The sequence below is a fragment of the Liolophura sinensis genome, chromosome 3 (assembly GCF_032854445.1).
Source record: "Liolophura sinensis isolate JHLJ2023 chromosome 3, CUHK_Ljap_v2, whole genome shotgun sequence".
NCBI classification, from domain to species: Eukaryota; Metazoa; Mollusca; class Polyplacophora; order Chitonida; family Chitonidae; genus Liolophura; species Liolophura sinensis.
Window position 1 is genome coordinate 4733601 of NC_088297.1, and position 19497 is coordinate 4753097.

The 19497-nt window shown below is 40.1% G+C and overlaps 1 protein-coding gene across 1 annotated transcript; it reads right to left on the bottom strand.

The window, feature by feature from the left end:
• Nucleotides 1–1009: 1009 nt before the first annotated feature.
• LOC135464010 (zinc metalloproteinase nas-26-like) lies at nucleotides 1010–17580 on the bottom strand. The gene is made up of 11 exons (XM_064741484.1): nucleotides 17359–17580; nucleotides 11721–11831; nucleotides 10756–10966; nucleotides 9850–9979; nucleotides 8980–9049; nucleotides 7170–7382; nucleotides 5813–5939; nucleotides 4416–4553; nucleotides 3242–3351; nucleotides 2776–2897; nucleotides 1010–1049 (listed from the first exon to the last, which is right to left on the bottom strand). Exons 1-11 carry the CDS (start codon nucleotides 17578–17580, stop codon nucleotides 1010–1012), a joined length of 1494 nt encoding a protein of 497 aa, XP_064597554.1.
• Nucleotides 17581–19497: the final 1917 nt, after the last annotated feature.

Here is a 19497-nt window from a genome sequence, read left to right on the forward strand (position 1 = left end):
TCCCGATTTCTCGTATCCCGGGCAGCAGTAAGATGATTCAAGTATGCACGTGTTTTTCCTTTGCCTGACAAAAACGACAAAATATTCCACACATTGATATATTAGTTTTTTTATTAGCTACAACTAAACAGCTGTGTGAATCGCTCATATTATTTTTGATATCATGTCTTTTTAACATGGATCATTAACTTAAGTACGCGTGCACTGAGTGCAACGCAACACGAAATCCTATCCGGGGCATGTCGCAGTTATACATGTCGCAGCTATAGCGACTGTTTTACAAGCATATTTGCTTTGCCCAATGGTATCCTGTACTCCTGACCTCTGACACTTCAAATAAAATCCAGCGTCTTCAAAATATCGAAACGGAGTCTGTTGCTCTTCATTAGTACATGGTTGATTTAAAGATTCTTCAATGGCTTTAAGTCACCCAAGAGGCTGCCAGAAAGTTCTGCAGCAAGAAACACGCTTTTGAATTCTCAGCCAGTAAAGGTCCTGACAAAACTGTTAATCGGACTCACTGTGTACAGTATTGGTTTCCACAAACGTTCAATCGGACTCACTGTGTACACAATCGGTTTCTAAAAACTTAATCGGACTCACTGTATACACTGTCGATTTCCACAAACTTTTCATCTGATTCACTGTGTACACTATTGGTTTGCACAAACGTTTAATCGGACTTAATTTGTACACTATCTTCAAACTTTAATCGGACTCACTGTGTAAAGTATCGACTTCCACAAATTTTAATCGGACTCACTGTGTACAGTACTGGTTTCCACAAGCTTTTAATCGGACTCACTGTGTACTGCATCAGTTTCCACAAGCTTTTTATTGGATTCACAGTGTACAGTATCGGTTTCCACAAACATTTATTCGGACTCACTGTGTAAAGTATCGACTTCCACAAACTTTTAATCGGACTCACTGTGTACAGTATCGGTTTCCACAAATCCCTCGGACATTCACCGGACAGCTGTACTGTTCTGTTTTAAAACACAGAGGTTCAGTCAGAGCTGCGTCTAGCGTACATCCGCCACACCTCTCTGAAACATACAGATTAAGAATCGTATCAAACACAAATGTATGCTTCCTTATACAGGATTATGTTACAAATGTTAAAAATGATTACGCCTCATAACGTGTTAGCACTCCCATTTAACAGCATTGTGTATGGGGTTTTACGTCTTACTTAACAATTAATATGACGACGAGGAGTCATTAGATGCGTGTACATATACTGTGTCTTCTTGTGGCAGGGCGAGTCCATGCCGCCAAAGTAGTGCCGCTACTGAAGTATCATGCCGAAGACACCAGACATGACACCTCACCCAGTCACATTATACTGACATCGGGCCAGTCAGTTCTGTTTCCTTTTTCTAACGTCTCAGTGCTCAGTGCCAAGCGACGCAGCAACAAGAACCATTTTTGTTGGTACAGCCCGACCTGGGTTTGATCCCAGGTCTCCCGACTTCGAGGCGGACGCTCTAAGCATTTGGCCACCGAAGTGAGCAATTGCGTTTGAAGAGATTACAACCAAATGAGAAGCTAGTCTGCAGTATTTGTCGATATTCTAAGCAATTATACCTGCTTTGTACGAGATGCTGAAACCGCTGTAGTTAGCTCCCTTTGTGTGCAGTAAAACCATCGCTTCTTCCCCGTGAGAATGAAAGACGTCAGTCGGAACTTTATCACGACAGAACCTAGACGGGGACAGTAATGATTTATCAGTTATATTATATTAAGTGACATGTCAGGATTTCCTTCACCGATAAAAGTGTTTTTCCGCATGTGAAGTAAACAATTATATTAGCTGAAATAAAGTGATTAGTCACTTGACAAAAGATGTTTGTGAAACCTTTTACATTTACGTGGTGATACATCGATTTTATCAGTATTAAATATGGTTTTTTTTTCAGATCATGGCATATATATCTACACATGTGAAATATCATTTTTGTCATTACATTTTAATATTTCACTCCCTGACGTTATGATATTTTAATAATAATAATAATAATAATAATAAAGTCGAGGCATAGCCAAGTAAATATAAAAGTTACACAAACTTTCGACCCATATCCAGGATCTTACCACTTAATTTTAAATAATATAAATGTTACACAAAGGAACGTTTAGATATGCGGGGGTGAATCAGTTATATTGCTTACAGCAATTTGCAGGTAGCAGTTGGTTTCCCCTGGCTCTCACCATAATGCTGATCGGCGTCAAATAAGTGAAATATTCTTAGGTACGGCGGTAAACGCCAATCAATCAAATGAATGAATGAATAAATAAATAAATAAATACATCTGCACAAACATCCAATGCATAGGGGTTTCTTACTACTTTTAATGTTACATTGTTCATATCCCGGCTACCCCATCTAACTGTCAAGATACCCTTAGTGCTGCGTTATTGGAACTCCATGTCGTAAACACCTGATGTGACACTTCCCTTTGTCACATTCTGCTGACTGCTACAACATAGCTTCTCCGCTTTTACGGGACAATAACTTAGAGCTGAGCCATGGAAGTAAATTTTATTTGTAGTGGTGGCTTTATTTCTTTACTTTTTTTAAATAAATTAAACTACGATTAATTTATTTATTTTATTTATTTCATTGGTGTTTTACACCCTACTAAACAACATTTTACTTATACCATGGCGACCTGCATTATTGTTTGAGGAAACCGAAAAAGTTTGTTAGTTTACCTGGTTCCTGTAAAGTTATTTCAGGAAGGTACTTTTATTTATGTTTATGGGGTTTACCTGGCTCCAGCAAGGGTGACGTCTTTGTATCTAACCTCGACGAAAGCCCGACAGGTCAACGAGTGAGGCTCAACATGGAACTCTCCTTTGAACTGAAGTCTAAGCCTCTGATCACGCGGCGCCTACAAGAATAATTAAAGCGTGGATTTGGTTACTTCATTCAGGAACGATTGAACTACTGACCAAAACTTTGATGAAGCCTACAAAGTTTCTAAAAATGACAGTAAATACCAGGTCTCATCACAACTTGCTCAAGTATAATCCGGCCGCATAGTCACAAAGCTATCACAGACTAAATTCAGATGTTGTCTTAACTTGTTTAATTTGGAGTATTGTTTCTAAACGCAGAATGGAACTAAAACATTACTTCCATTTGGTCATGACAGTCTAGGACAACTGTTAATTAATATTAATGTAAGCACGACCACAACACCGTTGTCATAGACATCAAAATTTGCTGACTCACTCTGATGATCCATGCGCAGTCCGCTCTTCCGGGATAGCCACTGGGGTAGCCTGGTGACGTCAGAGTCTTCTCTACTTCAGTGGCCACCAATTCCCTCTGACCACAGTTTGCTGCGAAATACATTTATATGGACAAAGCCTTACTACAACTTTGTTCATATTATTGTTTGTCATTTACTTGTGGATAACAATCAAGACAATGTTTTGTACGTGGTGACAACAGAGCATTTTGAGGAATTCTAGACCAGTGACGTCTAATAATAAATTGCACCTAACATAACTGCATTTTTGTACCTAATTCTGCTTAAGCCATGACGCTAGGGGGCAGCGACGACAGTGTGATAATTGGCAAATGGTCACGTAACCGGTGAAATACGGCCTCTTGTCAAGTTACCTCAGTAAGGGTTTTATTCTGACTGCTCATGTAAATAAACAGTGGCAATTTATACACCCCTAGCACCATGGCTTAAGCAGAATTAGGTGTAAAAAATGCAGTGATGGTAACTGCAATTTATTAGATGTCACTGATCTAGAATTACTCAAAATGCTGTCTTGTCATCACATTTAACTTACAACAACATTAAAACAATGCACGCTGAGGTAAACTGAAAGGAGACCGACAGTCATATAGCGCCATCTGGTTGTTGTCTAACGGGAGATAACTCTATGATATAGCTCACTGAATGCCTTATAAAGAACGACACATGAAGTCAGTACGCGCCAAACGTTGTAAGCTTAATTATATCATCCATATCTTCTTTCGAAAAGTCTAATTTTCCAACAAAAAAGCACATTTTTATGTAGATATTAATGCTTATATGACAACATCATTTCCGCAAAAATGTCTTTCTCTAAACAATATTTTATTCAAACAAATGAACAGGATTGACAAACAGGCTGAGCCTTTTTAAATGTCTCTCCACGACGGATATTTGCCGCGGTAAACGCTGAATACAAGTTGACTGATTAAAATTCGATGTTAAATTACTGATAATAGAGATAGCAAAGCAGTTGTGAAAATGTTTCTGGCTTATACATATTTGTACATATACACATATGGACACACTCATACGCAAAAATGGCTGTTATCATTGATCACAGAATTAAAGCTTTACCTCATTATCGTAGATATACATTTATAATTAGTAATTGCAGAATGAATATAATTGTGTTACCATTAATCCCTGGTGATATCTCGGCGCAAGATGGCGGCGCGAACCCTGATGGACATTTACACCGGTCGCAGTCATTCGGATCCCGGTAGCCGCCATTTTTACAAAAGTTCCATTCCAACGAGTTTACACCGCATTTACCTGGAAGAAAGCAAAAATTGATTTCTTTTTGACAAAAAGATAGCCGCCATTCTGACAAAAGTTCCATTCCAGCGAGTTTACACCGCATTCACTTGGAAGAAAGCAAAATTTATTTGTTACCAAAAGATAACCGCCATTTTGGCAGTAATTCTACTCGAGCGAGATTACATCACAAGGAAAAAAGCGGAAGTCTTGTAATTGCACGAAAGTGTCAAAAAAGCCAGCACTAGAAGAACTAGGCATCCCCAGGGCCTGGTACATTTGCATTGATTAAATGTTATTCTACGTTAAATCTGGCGACAGCACAGGAATTTGAGTAATTCTAGACCAGTGACGTCTAATAAATTGCAATTAACACTGCATTTTTTTTACCTAATTCTGCCCAAGCCATGGTGCTATGGGACGTGTAAAATGGTACTATTTATGCATTTACGTGGACAGTTAGAACAAAATTCGGGTGGGGTAAACTGACAAAAGGCCGTATTTCACCGGCTACGTGTGATCATTTCCCAGCTATCACGCTGTCATTGCTTCTGTGGGTTTTCCCTTTCTGTTGTTTGTCTTAATTGTATTACACTGACATTGCTTATCTCAAATCCATGTAAGGATGAAAGCATTAGGTGCTAGCACTTCCTTATGGGGGGTAATGGACCAGATCTCATGAAAACGCCCTTAATTTATGGGAGTTAGATCGTAGTCGTATGAGCCACACCTTCTGAAATAAAAGGCCGAAGGACGAGCGTTATAATACCCCTCCCCCAACCCTCCAGCCCTAAAAAAACACTAAGGATTTTCCAGGATCTAATACAACTCCGGTAGCTTATCTTCCAAAATATTTGCTGTAAAACTGTTTTACTTATATGATATCCAGGGTGTTAAAAAATAGGTGTACACGCAGGGGTAATTATAGATTAAGTCTGCAAAAGCACACGGTGGGTAGGCCTAATGCATGGAATCGGCAATACTTTGCAGGGCTTGTCAGTACATAATCCCGGCAGGCCTTACCGACATGTCGTCAACTGGACAGGGTTCCCCGGTCGACAAGATAGGCAGAAGGTCCAACTTTAATGTGTTTGTTTTTTAATCGAACTAGTTGACGTAAGGTTTTTTAAATGCAGTTTACAGACTAACACAGCATAAATGTTGCTGCATAATAAAGGGGATCTCCTTTAACAATTTCTGCGCCGCACCAAAATGAATTGTTTCCAGTCTGGGTAAGTCTGCATACTGTACACATTAGTAAGTGTAACAATTCTCACCTGCGCATGCGTACATCGTGTTAATAAACTTCACATCGAAAAAGGACATGGTCTCCCGCTGGCCAAGGACTTGTTCCATAATGGGGTCTTTGGGACTAATAGTCGGAAGACTATTCTTTGAAAATGCCTGAAAACAACATAAAAAATTCCATCTTTAACAATTTCTTTAAAACAGAAATTACACCTGAATCACAAATAAACTGACACTAGAACGAGCTGTTAAATTTTTTTTGCCTACGACAATAATTTCACAAGATTCATCTTTTCGATTGCATCTGTAACTTTGCCTGATTCATTGTTTATAATAGGTCTTCTTGAAAAAATTTGCAACTTTTTTCCCGCTTTTTTTTGCTCACGTGGAACGAATTTTCGGAATAATACAGTTTGAAAGAATTGTGAATACTATCAAACCCAGAAGATTGGGTTTAAAATCGGCTTTTGCAGGACATTTGTAGATTACCCCGATATTACTGGACGTGGAACCTTAGTGCCCATAAGTGCTGGATGACAAACGTGTGGCCGTTGGAGCAGTCAGTGTCTTTGGTTGAAGATCATATGTCTTACACCAATGTGACGCGCCTATTCGTGTCAAAAAGTTAGCCAGTAACTTGCCGGAGGTCGGTGGTTTATCTCGGGCACTCTGTATTCCTCCACCCAAACACATATAAGTGAACAATGGCGATGGATAACAGTCAGATCTATACAATAGGTCTCCTTAGAAAAATTTTCCCCTGTTTTCGATTTTCTTTGATTATGTGGAAAATAATTATCGTAAAAGATACGATTTGTCCCCAAACCAAGAGTAGATAATCATAATTTCTGACGATCAGTTTTATGGGCGGTGGCAACTAAAGTGCCCGGAGTAGACCATCGACTTGGATATGTTAATGGCTGGCTAACTTTCTACATCCCACAACACTATATTGGTGGAAGACAAGTGGTCTTCAGTGAACGTTAGACTGCGTCAAGGGCCGCACGAGTTTCGCCGATTGCTTTAAGCTACAACGGTCACAGGTATGTCGCCGATCGCTTTAAGCTACAACGGCCACAGGAGTGTCGCCGATCGCTTTAAGCCACAACGGCTACAGGAGTGTCGCCGATCGCTTTAAGCTACAACGGCCACACGAGTGTCGCCGATCGCTTTAAGCTGCAACGGTCACAGGAGTGTCGCCGATCGCTTTAAGCTACAACGGCCACAGGAGTGTCGCCGATCGCATAGGATTTTCTGCCAAAGACCGGCATTTTAACCTGCACCTAGCGTTTGAATGGCAAATATCTTAGCCCCTCCGTCACGACACGCTCCTACCTATTTAAAAATACCCGATAAAATAAACAAACAAAGAAAAACAAATCTTACATAGGCGGAGTAGTGCATGACGGACGCATAGTCGTAGGGTATTCCCAGGGTTTTACTATAAGTGAAAGTGCCAGAGTCGTTGATCAGATGTAGGTAAGTTGCCCCGTCCCAGACGTTTTCGGTGTTGATGTTCAAGTACAGGTCCCTGTCCGGCCGCGTGTGCTCGTGGAACAACCCCAGCACGTGCCCTATCTCGTGCAGAACTGTTCCAATCTGTAAGAGAAGAAGACAGGATTGTAGAAATGAGCACACGCTAATAAACAGTTATGACTTTACACATGGACACACGCAAATGAACAGATATGACTTTACACATGGACACACGCTAAGAAACAGTTATGACTTTACACATGGACACACGCAAATAAACAGCTATGACTTTACACATGGACACACGCTAACAAACAGCTATGACTTTACACAAGGACACACGCTAATAAGCAGTTATGACTTTACACATGGACACGCTAATAAACAGTTATGACTACACATGGACACACGCTAATAAACAGTTATGACTTTACACATGGACACACGCTAATAAGCAGCTATGACTTTACACATGGACACACGCTAACAAACAGATATGACTTTACACATGGACACACGCTAATAAACAGTTATGACTTTACACATGGACACACGCTAATAAGCAGCTATGACTTTACACATGGACACACGCTAACAAACAGTTATGACTTTACACATGGACACTCGCTAATAAACACCTATGACTTTACACATGGACACTCGCTAATAAACAGTTATGACTTTACACATGGACACACCCTAACAAACAGTTATGACTTTACACATGGACACACCCTAACAAACAGTTATGACTTTACACATGGACACACACTAATAAACACCTATGACTTTACACATGGACAATCGCTAATAAACAGTTATGACTTTACACATGGACACACGGTAATACACAAGCAATGGGATACCGACAGAAATACAAAGTGGGACGTATTACGTCAATACAGTGATGGTGAGCATTCCACTGTAGCGTCAACAGCGCGACGTCACCGTGGCTAGACCAAATACGTCACAGACGAAACCGCAGCACGCAACATTTTTCGCGTCGCACAACAAAAGACGTACAAGTCTTATGTCACACTAGCGCCACCTTGTGTGAGAAAAAAATCTACCAGTTCCCCATTGCCTAAATGGACCGACACGACTATACGTCTTATAGCTGAATAGATACACACCTTTACACACGTACGCATACGATTGTAAGAACAGACTCACACGATTGTGTAAATGGACAGATATGACTGAATGAACGAATAAACACTGTTGTGCAAATGGACATAAGCGATGGTAAAAATGTACACAAACTAATGCACACAGTCACTTTGGTAGGCACAAATATTTCCAAGGCCACAGCGGACTGTAAAGTTTAAGTACTTATTGCCTGTATTATAGTTACTAGTATGTGGCTATTCTATAATGGATGACTATTACTACTATAATATAATTCCACCCCGATAAATACAAAACAATGCAAATAAGTACAAATGTGTGTATATATATATACACACACACACACATATATATATATATTTAGTCTTTAACAAAATAGACAAATAATACAACTGACAATAATATACAAAACAATGCAAATATGCAATATTATGCAATAATGCATATATATAGACACACACACACACACACACACACACACACACACACACATTTGTAATTATTTGCATTGTTTTGTATATTATTGTCAGTTGTATTATTTGTCTATTATGTTAAAAAATGTGTATTGAACAACAACAACAGCACCACTTACCCCAGAACACGACTCAGAAATCAACAGATCATGTGATCTCTCACCCCTTTTCCCTACGACCGCCCCGCATCTGAGGAAAACAACAAGAACAAATCTGTTCGAATGCTATTTTCACCTTGAGTTCAAGGTAATAATAGGATATACTTTTGATGTCAGTTTTTGCTTGTCACATCTTTCTGATTGACATTTTTTGTTCCCAAAATCTACAATAGCCAAGTGGTCTACACAAGCCAGAGTCTGACCATTTATCAATGGCCAATGTGATTTTGTGTTAAATCGTTGCTCATTAGATCTGATGTTGGGATTTCATGTAAACAAAAAAAAGCATCACTCAATGTTTAAGGTGTCCCAGATTTTGTTTAAAAATAGTCATCACTTAATGGCTTTGGTCTTTAGATTTTTTTTGTTAAAACCCCTCATGCGATGGCTCCAGTGTTGGCGTTATGGGTTTTTTTGGTTTAAAACGATCACTCAGTGGCTCAGATGTTGTCAAGAGAAGTTTTCGAGTATCAGGCAAAGTTTTTTTTTGTTCATTCCTATGCGATGAGGTTTTGTGAGCAAACCTTTGACACATCACTCATGCAATGCTAGAGATCAGTGGTCTATACAGCTTTGACTCCAGTCACCCTTGCATAGGAATAGGTACTTCATCTATTTACCCATGCACCTGTATAAAATTGGAATACTCAGGTATTTAGCACAAATCAGGGCGTGTTTGTCACTAATGGTATGCGGCATAAAACAACGCTAACAGACAATATGTCGATTCTTCTTCAAAATATGCGTGCTATTTTTCAAACGCTGGAAACAGCTTCGGAAAGAAGACCCGATTACAATGTATATTCGTGCAATGTATATCCGCCTGCTTACCGGGTAGAGTTCTTGACCGTGACATGCGCACCAATAAGATTCGGGCTGGCCGGAAATTCCCGAAATCTGACGCACGTGTTATCCTGGATGAAGTTAAAGCCTTGTCGGATATCGTTTTTCAATGACGAATCTGAAACCAAACCATCAACCTAATCTCTTGAGAAAAAGAAAATGAAAATGTACGAAGGAAACATCAGACAGATATCTGATAAATGTATTTAAAAGCTGAACTATCGAGAGCTGAATTAGGGTATGTTACCTCAAATTATAACGGTTTATGTCAATGAGTGAACATAACTTTTAGGGCTGACAGGCCTTCTCACACACAGGAGAGGAGTGAGTGAGTGAGTGCTTGGGGTTTAACGTCGTACTTAACAATCAGTCATATAACGATGAAGGAGTCCATAGAGTATATGCAAATATGCCTCCTTGTTGCAGGACGGATTTCCACCGACCTTTTATCCAGTACTGCTTCATTGAGACGACTTACCCAAGGAAAGTAAACGGCCCCGTTCAACACATTATGCTGATACGGGTTAACCAGTCATTGCACTATCCCCTCCATGCTGAACGCCAAGCGAGGAAGTTACAACTTCCTCTTGTAAAGTTTAAGCTGTGACGCGATCAAGGCTTGACCGTGGATCTACCGCTTCCGAAGCGGACGCTCTACCAACTGTGCTAACGGGGCCGGTTCATTGGAGAGGAAGGCCAGCGTGAGCGATTTTTGAAATCCCAGCGACTGCTTTGGTAGGCTCCTTTGTCATTGTGCAGCGCTTCCAGCTTCTTCCAACGATAAAAATAATCATTGTTAGGAGCAATTTTCTCGAGTACAGCGTTAAAAAAAATACATGCATAAATCACGTGATGATAGCATTTAGGTTTGTTAAAAACACATGCGTCACTTACCGAGCCCAACAGGCGAAAACTGCCATCGAATTTCGCTGTCCCAATAAAACTGCTCGTATATGGTCGTGGCACGTTTGAGTCTGGCTCTGCCTTCGCGGTCGCCATTTTCTCCAGATTGTTCATCGTAAGCACCCAATAGTATGTCCACGAATTCCTTGTCAACCACTATATCGCCTTGAAACTTATCTAGTTCTTCGACATCAAAATCTACCTGCTAAAATAAACACGCATCGTATGATAATCCCATTTTCTGTACGTTTACTTACTGATTTATTTGATTGTTTATTAGAATTAAAAGATAGACTTATATGACGGCGTTCGTAGTTTTGCTGAAAAAAATCACATATTTAATGTTATTTTGTACACCTGTGTGGTTTATTCATCAACTCAGAGCCATCCAATGAACACGCATGAGTTTACAAAGGCTACAAAACATTCCTAATTCATAATATTCACATCATATGTTACATACACTGGAAAATATTATCTGTGTTGTTCGGCAGCTTGTATATTGCGATGCCAACGCGCCAGTAGTTCAAGAGTAACAAAAAATGACGCCAAAATTATATTGAAAAGATATTTTCATTTTAACTAATACACGATGGCGGTCAGGTTTAGGGGTGGAGGGTACTGGAGCTCCCCGGCGAAACAGCCGCCCAGGTTTCTGGCAAAACCTCCTAACAAAGATCCGCCTGAGCCAGCCAGAACTGGATTCGAACCTACGACCTCACTGGTGTAATATTAATTAAGATGTGGTTCACATATTTACCTACACAGCTATACGTGTATGAATAAAATTGCAAAAAGCACGACATTTTACAAAAATGTCAATCTATGATAAAAAAAAACCGGATATATCACCTTTGAAAGAAATAATACAAGCTATTTTTCCCCTTATAAGTTAGAGGCCTACTGGGCATTTCGTTCGTTCACGGGATCAAACTGCTTCCCATGGATATACTTACATGATTCTTCCCGAGGCCTCTGGCAGCTTTGACCTCCATCTTGGCCAGTTTACACCAGACGTCCATCCGGTCCTCAAACGTCTCCTGATGAAGTAACGGCGCTAGTTTTACCTGTAACATATAACAAACACTAATACAGCTGTTAGTTAACAGATATACTCATTAAGCTGGTGAAGATATCTGTCTTAGTTGACCTGTAACATTGAAAATACTGATACAATAAATAGTGACTGGTACTAGTTAAGAAGTCATTAATTTACTAATTTTTTAGTTTATTTATTTGATTTTTTTTAATGCATAACTCAAAATTTTTTCACTTCAGTGAGAGCGGTGGAATCTACAAATTCTCTGTCAAAAGTTCTGCTGTCAGTTCACAAATATTTGCTGATTGCATGAAAACTAACATCCATCGAGTATATTTGTATTATTATTAAATTTATTAATTATCCACCTATTTGGCTCGTCATTTATTTGCGATTAACCGTCAAACATATCAATAGTACACGTATGAAATTACACAGGTATAAGTGAATGGGCTAAGCATAAGAAAAGATTCAAACTGTCATATCCCTTCGCAGAAAATAAATTGTTTTAATGTTTAAATAGGAAAAAAACAAGCTGAGTAAGGGTTGGTTGATATAACGTCAGGTCATATATACCTAACGGCACCATTTATGTCAGAGATATAAAAAAAACGCACTTGTAACACACACACACACAAAAGTAGAACAATGCGAATTGAGGAAATTTTGTTTAAATTGAGGAGTATTATTTATGTAATTATTTATTCTCAAAGTCATATTCGAAAAAAATCAACTTTTTAATTTTACGACGTCGATGAGGTGTATAGCCATGCAAAACCGGGGCATGCAGTGGATTCGAACCTGAGAGTTACGTCAGTGGTGAGGGCGAATAAGAATAGGTTCCAACTATAGTAGTTGTATTTGAACAGGGTTCTAGCTTCCCTGTTTGTATAACGTTGTACTTATTCCTACGGTGCTAAACGGAAAAGCAAACCATCCGTCCTGTACAACTGTATATCTAGTGGTAAACAATCAACAAGATGGATTATCACACAGCACTGTGCGGCTGCTGTGCAAAACTGGAGGCAGTAGTGGTAAATGGTGTGTATAACCAAACGGCACAGAAGGATTATCACACAGTACTGTTCGGCAGTTGTACAATACCAGGTGTCAAAGTGATGTGGTAGTGACACATGGTATATGACCACACAATGCAGACGGGATTATCACACACCACGGTGCGGTAGCTGCACAATACCAGGTGTCAAAGTGATAAATAAACACACGGTACAGATGGATTACCACACAGCACTGTGTGATGGATGCACAATACCGGGTGTCATAGTGATAAACGATCACACGGTACAGATGGATTATCACACACCCCTGTGCGGTAGCTGCACAATACCGGGTGTCATAGTGATAAATGATCACACGGTACAGATGGATTATCACACACCCCTGTGCGGTAGCTGCACAATACCGGGTGTCTTAGATATAAATGACCACACGGTACAGATGGATTACCACACAGCTGTTTAACACCGGATGTGGTAGTGATAAATGAGTGAGTGAGTGCTTGAGGTTTTAACGTCGTACTTAACAATGTTTCATATGACGGCGAAGGAATCCTTACGGTGCATATAATGTGCCTCCTTTTGCAGAACGGATTTTAACCGCTCTTTTATCTAGTGCTGCTTCACTGAGATTCCTTACTGAAGGCAAGCACTATCCCTTCCATGCTGAACGCCAAGCGAGGAAGTTACAACCTCCTCTTTTAAGATCTTAGGTGTACTCGACCCAGGACTGGCCGTGGATCTACCACTAGTTGTAGTAAAGCGGTTATGACGTGCAGAGGTATTATCACACAGCACTGTTCGGTGGCTGTACAATACCGGATGTGGTAGTGATACATAGTAATTAACCACACTGGGTAGACGTGTGCCTGCTACAACACCAGCCATGACGTGCAGAGGTATTATCACACAGCACTGTTCGGTAGCTGTACAATACTGGAGGTGGTAGTGATACATGGTAAATAACCATACGGGGTAGACGTGTGCCTGCTACAACACCAGCCATGACGTGCAGAGGTATTATCACACAGCACTGTTCGGTAGCTGTACAATATCGGAGGTGGTAGTGATATATGGTAAATAACCATACGGGGAAGACATGTGTTTGTGGTAGTGAAACATGACGTGTAGAGGAATTATCACACTGTATCGTGAGGCTAGTGTAAGAGGTGGTAATAGTAAATTGTGAGAGTACAGAGAGTACAGAGGGATTATCACTAGTACTGTGCCGTAGCTTTAATGCTGAAATACAAACAACTGGCAAATGGTAAACAATTAGAAGGATTGTTATACAGTGCTGTGTTGTTTATGGGCAAAATCGGTGGTGGTAGAGGTGAACAGTAAACAGTGAGGTTATCACACAGCACTGTGGGCACAATGGTGAGCATTTACAAGGTACAGAGAGATCGTGACACAATTGTGTGTGACTACTGTAAAATACTAGAGTATCAGACAGTGCTGTGCGCACAATGCTGAGAATTTACAAGGTACAGAGGGACACAATAGAGTTTGATTGCTAAAAAATACTGGAACGTTACACAGTGCTGTGCGCACAATGATGAGCATTTACAAGGTACAGAGGGATTGTCACACAATAGAGTGTGACTGCTATGAAATACCGGACTGTTACACAGTACATTACGCACAATGGTGAGCATTTACATGGTACAGAGGCATTGTGACACAGTAGAGTGTGACTGTTATGAAACACCGGAAGATTACACAGTACTGTACGCAAAATGGTGAGCATTTACAAGGTACAGAGGGATTGTGATACAGTAGAGTGTGACTGTTATGAAACACCGGAATATTACACAGTACTGTACACACAATGGTGAGCATTTACAAGGCACAGAGGGATTGTGACACAGTAGAGTGTGACGGCTATCAAATACCGGAATATTACACAGTACTGTACACACAATGGTGAGCATTTACAAGGCACAGAGGGATTGTAACAAGTAGAGTGTGACTGCTATCAAATACCGGAATATTACACAGTACTGTACACACAATGGTGAGCATTTACAAGGCACAGAGGGATTGTGACACAGTAGAGTGTGACTGCTATCAAATACCGGAATATTACACAGTACTGTACACACAATGGTGAGCATTTACAAGGCACAGAGGGATTGTGACACAGTAGAGTGTGACTGCTATGAAACACCGGAAGATTACACAGTACTGTACACAAAATGGTGAGCATTTACATGGTACTGAGGGTTTGTCACACAGTAGAGTGTGACTGCTATGAAACACCAGAGTATTACACAGTACTGTACGCACAATGCTGAGCATTTACAAGGTACAGAGGTATTGTGACACAGTAGAGTGTGACTGCTATGAAACACCGGAAGATTACACAGTACTGTACACAAAATGGTGAGCATTTACATGGTACTGAGGGTTTGTCACACAGTAGAGTGTGACTGCTATGAAACACCAGAGTATTACACAGTACTGTACGCACAATGCTGAGCATTTACAAGGTACAGAGGTATTGTGACACAGTAGAGTGTGACTGGTATCAAATACCGGAGTATTACATAGCACTGTACGCACAATGGTGAGCATTTACAAGGTACAGAGGGATTGTGACACAGTAGTGTGTGACTGGTATCAAATACCGGAGTATTACATAGCACTGTACGCACAATGGTGAGCATTTACAAGGTACAGAGATATTATGACACACCAGTGAGTGGCTGCTATGAAGCACTGGAGGATACACATCTGCCAGATTTTGCTGAAAAATGTGTCCGCAAAGTAAACAATGTACTCATTTGTTTGAAATCCATGCACGAGAAAACATTGTTCGCCTAAGCCATCCACGTGTACAATATATTCATATTAATGATTATGCTAATTAGGATACGATGCCTCAAGGCTCACTTATATATGAAAAAAAATTATTCAAGCTTGTAATACATGGTGCGTGACAAGCACAAGTCGTAATGAAAATAACGAGTTTACATTGCAAGATAATGTTCAACTTGAAGGAAAAGAATACTGAAGATGCAAACAATCATAACAACGTAGACGATATTACATATTTTTCTTCATGAAAGTGCGTATATTATAATGAGATATTTGAGCTGTCACGTGGACCGTGTTTGAACAGATAGATAACACTGCCACTTTTTTCTAATGTTCTTCTTTTTTGTAGTTTTATACATTTTTTCTGTTTTTACATGATTTGTACACGCATGTGTAAAACACCTTTTCAACAGAAAGCTTTCGGGTTTGACGGATTCGGAAAGCACGGCATTTTGAGTAAATCTAGACCGGTGACGTCTAATAAACTGCAACTAACATCACTGCAAACTTCTTTCACCTAATTCTGCTCAAGCTATGGTGCTAGGGAGCGTATAATTTCCTTCTGTTTAAACATTTACATGAACAGTTAGAATAAAGCCTAACGGAGGTAAACTGACAAGACGCTGTGTTTGTTACTGTCATCGCTGCTCTGGATTTCCTCTCTGTGTTGTATGTCTAATTTATATTTTGCCGTAAGCCGTTGACGTATCTTGCATCTTCATTTCAACTCTGTGTCCTCCAATCAAATAAATAAATAAATAAGTCATCTCTGTGGCAAAAACCTAAGAAGAAGAAATATATGACAGAGTTCCCAACGATCTAATTCACACGTACGGTAACAAGTTTCCTTTCTCGTTAAAAACAGGATCGAAAAGGGATAAAGATGATCTAATAACATGCATAACAGAGTATTTGAGCAGTTGCCTGGACTGAGTTTAGCTTGGATTTCAAGTATATTCTCGGGTTGCATATGTACCAATTTATTCATTTATTTAATTTGTGTTTTACGCCATATTCAAGAATATTTCGCCTAAAGGATGACGGCCAGTGTTATGGTGTGAGGAAATCGGACAGAGCTTGGGTGAAACCCAAGCCACTCCGCAGGTTGCTGCCAGACCTTCCCATTTACGACCGGAGAGGATTTGGCTGAGCTTGAACTCATAACCACCGAATTTGTGAAATACCTTTACTACACTAGCACTCTAAACCCTTCGCCACGGACGCCCCTCTTACCTTGTCTTATGTTCTACGTGTACTTTTAATGTTAGTTGGGCATGTTGAAATGTTCTCTCCCACAGTAGCCACAATGAACAGAACTTTGTTAATTTGGTGATCTGAAACTCGGTTGTAAGCCTGTACTCTCCTCAAAGTATCAAAGGTGTATATATTGTTTTCTGTTTACATCTTAAGCCATTAGGACTTTATTTTTTTTATTAACAATAAACACCACAAGATTACAAGTAACAATCATATAACGTGTCATGTCATTTCTTTCAGTGTGGTATGATTATCAAGGTTATTTAACATGCGCGGTGGGATGGTCTGGTAGCAACCTGCGGATGGTCCAGGGTTTCCCCCCGGTTCTTACCTGTGTCCTCCCACGACAATGCTGGCTGCCGTCGTGTAAGTGAAATATTCTGGAGTACGGTGTAAAACACAATTCAAATAAATACATAAATATTTAATATGCGAACAAGAACAAGCAAATTTCCAGCTTACCGCGTCTAAAGTTGTTAAGGCAAGATTTCTTTTATTCAGCACTTTTCCCCCAAGCTTCAGTCTGCTGCCCGGGGCGCATGTCGAGAAATCCCAGGTCCTCTCCACCACATGTCGAGCTGCCCGGAAATCCGACGGATTTGCCCGGAACTCCGAGCTGCGGTCTTTCAGGACATAGGAAAATGACGAAGATACCACTAAGGCCAGAACAGCAGTGAACAGCATGACTTATGCTATTATTACAAAGTCCAGTAGTACAGAGAGCAAACGTCTGATCTTACAATCGTTTGCTAGGCAAAATACCAAAGAAAAACTCTTAACGGGCCCTATATACTGCTTTTTAGCTTACCATCACGAACTGATGACTGTTTAATCAATATTTAATCTTAGTCACGTGCCTAGTCACATAAATGACGCCCGGCTGACGAGAATGACTCGAACTTACCCCTGGGCTACTGTTTATTATTTGTTGTATATGCTTTTCTTGTTCTTTTTTTTTAATTATTGTTTCTAAAATACTCAGTCATGCAAACGAATTGCCGTTAGAACATAAGCGCAGAATATACCTACATGTGTATTTATATAACGACAGGCGACCAAGGAGAAGATACAGGTGATGAATGGTCAAAATATAAACGTTCAAATAAAACATATTCATAAACAGAAGGAGATTAAGACTACTAGTGTAGTTTAATGCTTTAGGACTTGGTCGTCTGGGGGTAGAGATTAGGACGCTAATGAAACCGTTATGTAACGGATACTGGGCTGTTATATAACGGTATACCATTAGCCCAGGGCAACTGATCTTGTGTTTTGTGTTGTTTTGTGTGGCGACTGATGTGAATACCATTTATTTGTTGTAACTCATTAACTGTCCGTATTTAGCATTCAAGGGATGGACACCGTTCTAATTTCTTAGCTTATACAATGTATTAATAAATGGTTACAGATTAAAGTTTTACTGCCCTTTTTTTTTTTTTTTAGATGGATTTGTCCATTGTGGCGAGACTTATAGCCAGTGGCGTAGTTATACAAGCCAGTTGCTGTGAAGTTATATCATCGCCTTGTGTTTTTTCTCAGCTAAAGTGCTGTAATCATCATTCCAATTAAATATGCTATCTGTTTCATTGTTCCCTCAATCTCTTCTGTGACCAAGTACTTAGAGCGTCCGAGAGGGATATATGGGATCAAACCGGTGCCCGGTCATACTAAAAACTCCCAAAAAGGTACTTGTTGCATCCTCACATGGCAACCAGCACTGAGAGGTTAGCGCGAAGAAACAGGACTAGCTTGTCCGGTGTCAATATAATGTGAGTTGTTACGGTGTCATGTCTGGTGTCCTAGGCATGATATTTCAGTGGCAGCAGCATCCTAGCGACACTCGCTTCTCCCGCCTCAAGAAGACAGGGTGTTAGTACACACACCTAATGACTCCTCATCGTCGTGTGATCGAAAAATTGTTTTTTTAGATGTACATATATGCAATAGATGTCGGCATTCCCAACCCCATTCTGCCGAATCTCGGCGTCAAAACAGACATATCGCAATGGACGACCCAGGCCAACAATCGCCAGACCAGTTCCAAAACAAAGTTCAACACAAGTAATCAAGGAACTTAAAAAAAAAAACTTTAAACACAAACCACCAAATAACGAAGAAAGTAAGAAATTACGACAGAATCCTGCAAAGAAAAAAGCAGTCAACAATTTCCAATGTAAGGCGGAAGGTATGTTCTAGGCGGATATGTGATTCCCAATGGGGAACTGTCAAACGCCCAGCATCAGGACCTGGATGTCATTTTATTTACGTCAAATGACGTCATGGTGACGTCACATGACAGGGAGTACGACGTTACAATAGAAACTGATACATTGTAACAGTGTAGACGTCACGGTACAATCGATTCTTGACAGAACAATATCTCGGGGCCCTGCTCCGCATTAGCGCCACCTCATGGGATTGAAAAATATGCCGCCTCCCCATTACAGAAGAAACACTCCGGCTCAGAAATTTTGTTCTTGGATTGAAAATAGTTTACTCGGCTTTCCTCTTCACGGAATGCAAGTCTAATGATAGACAACCTAGCAACTTCGTACAAGAGCTATAATTGTAGTTGATTTGAACATTCGAGCAAAAACTGAA

What these genes read in the sequence shown, in the direction of transcription:
- LOC135464010 (XM_064741484.1), bottom strand. Translation starts at nt 17,580, where the DNA reads ATGCTGTTCACTGCTGTTCTGGCCTTAGTGGTATCTTCGTCATTTTCC. An exon ending in TTTCTGAGTCGTGTTCTGGG is followed by an intron (nt 7,383 to 8,979) that starts GTAAGTGGTGCT and finishes CTTCTCTTACAG; the next exon opens with ATTGGAACAGTTCTGCACGA. An exon ending in ACTGCGCATGGATCATCAGA is followed by an intron (nt 2,898 to 3,241) that starts GTGAGTCAGCAA and finishes TTATTCTTGTAG; the next exon opens with GCGCCGCGTGATCAGAGGCT.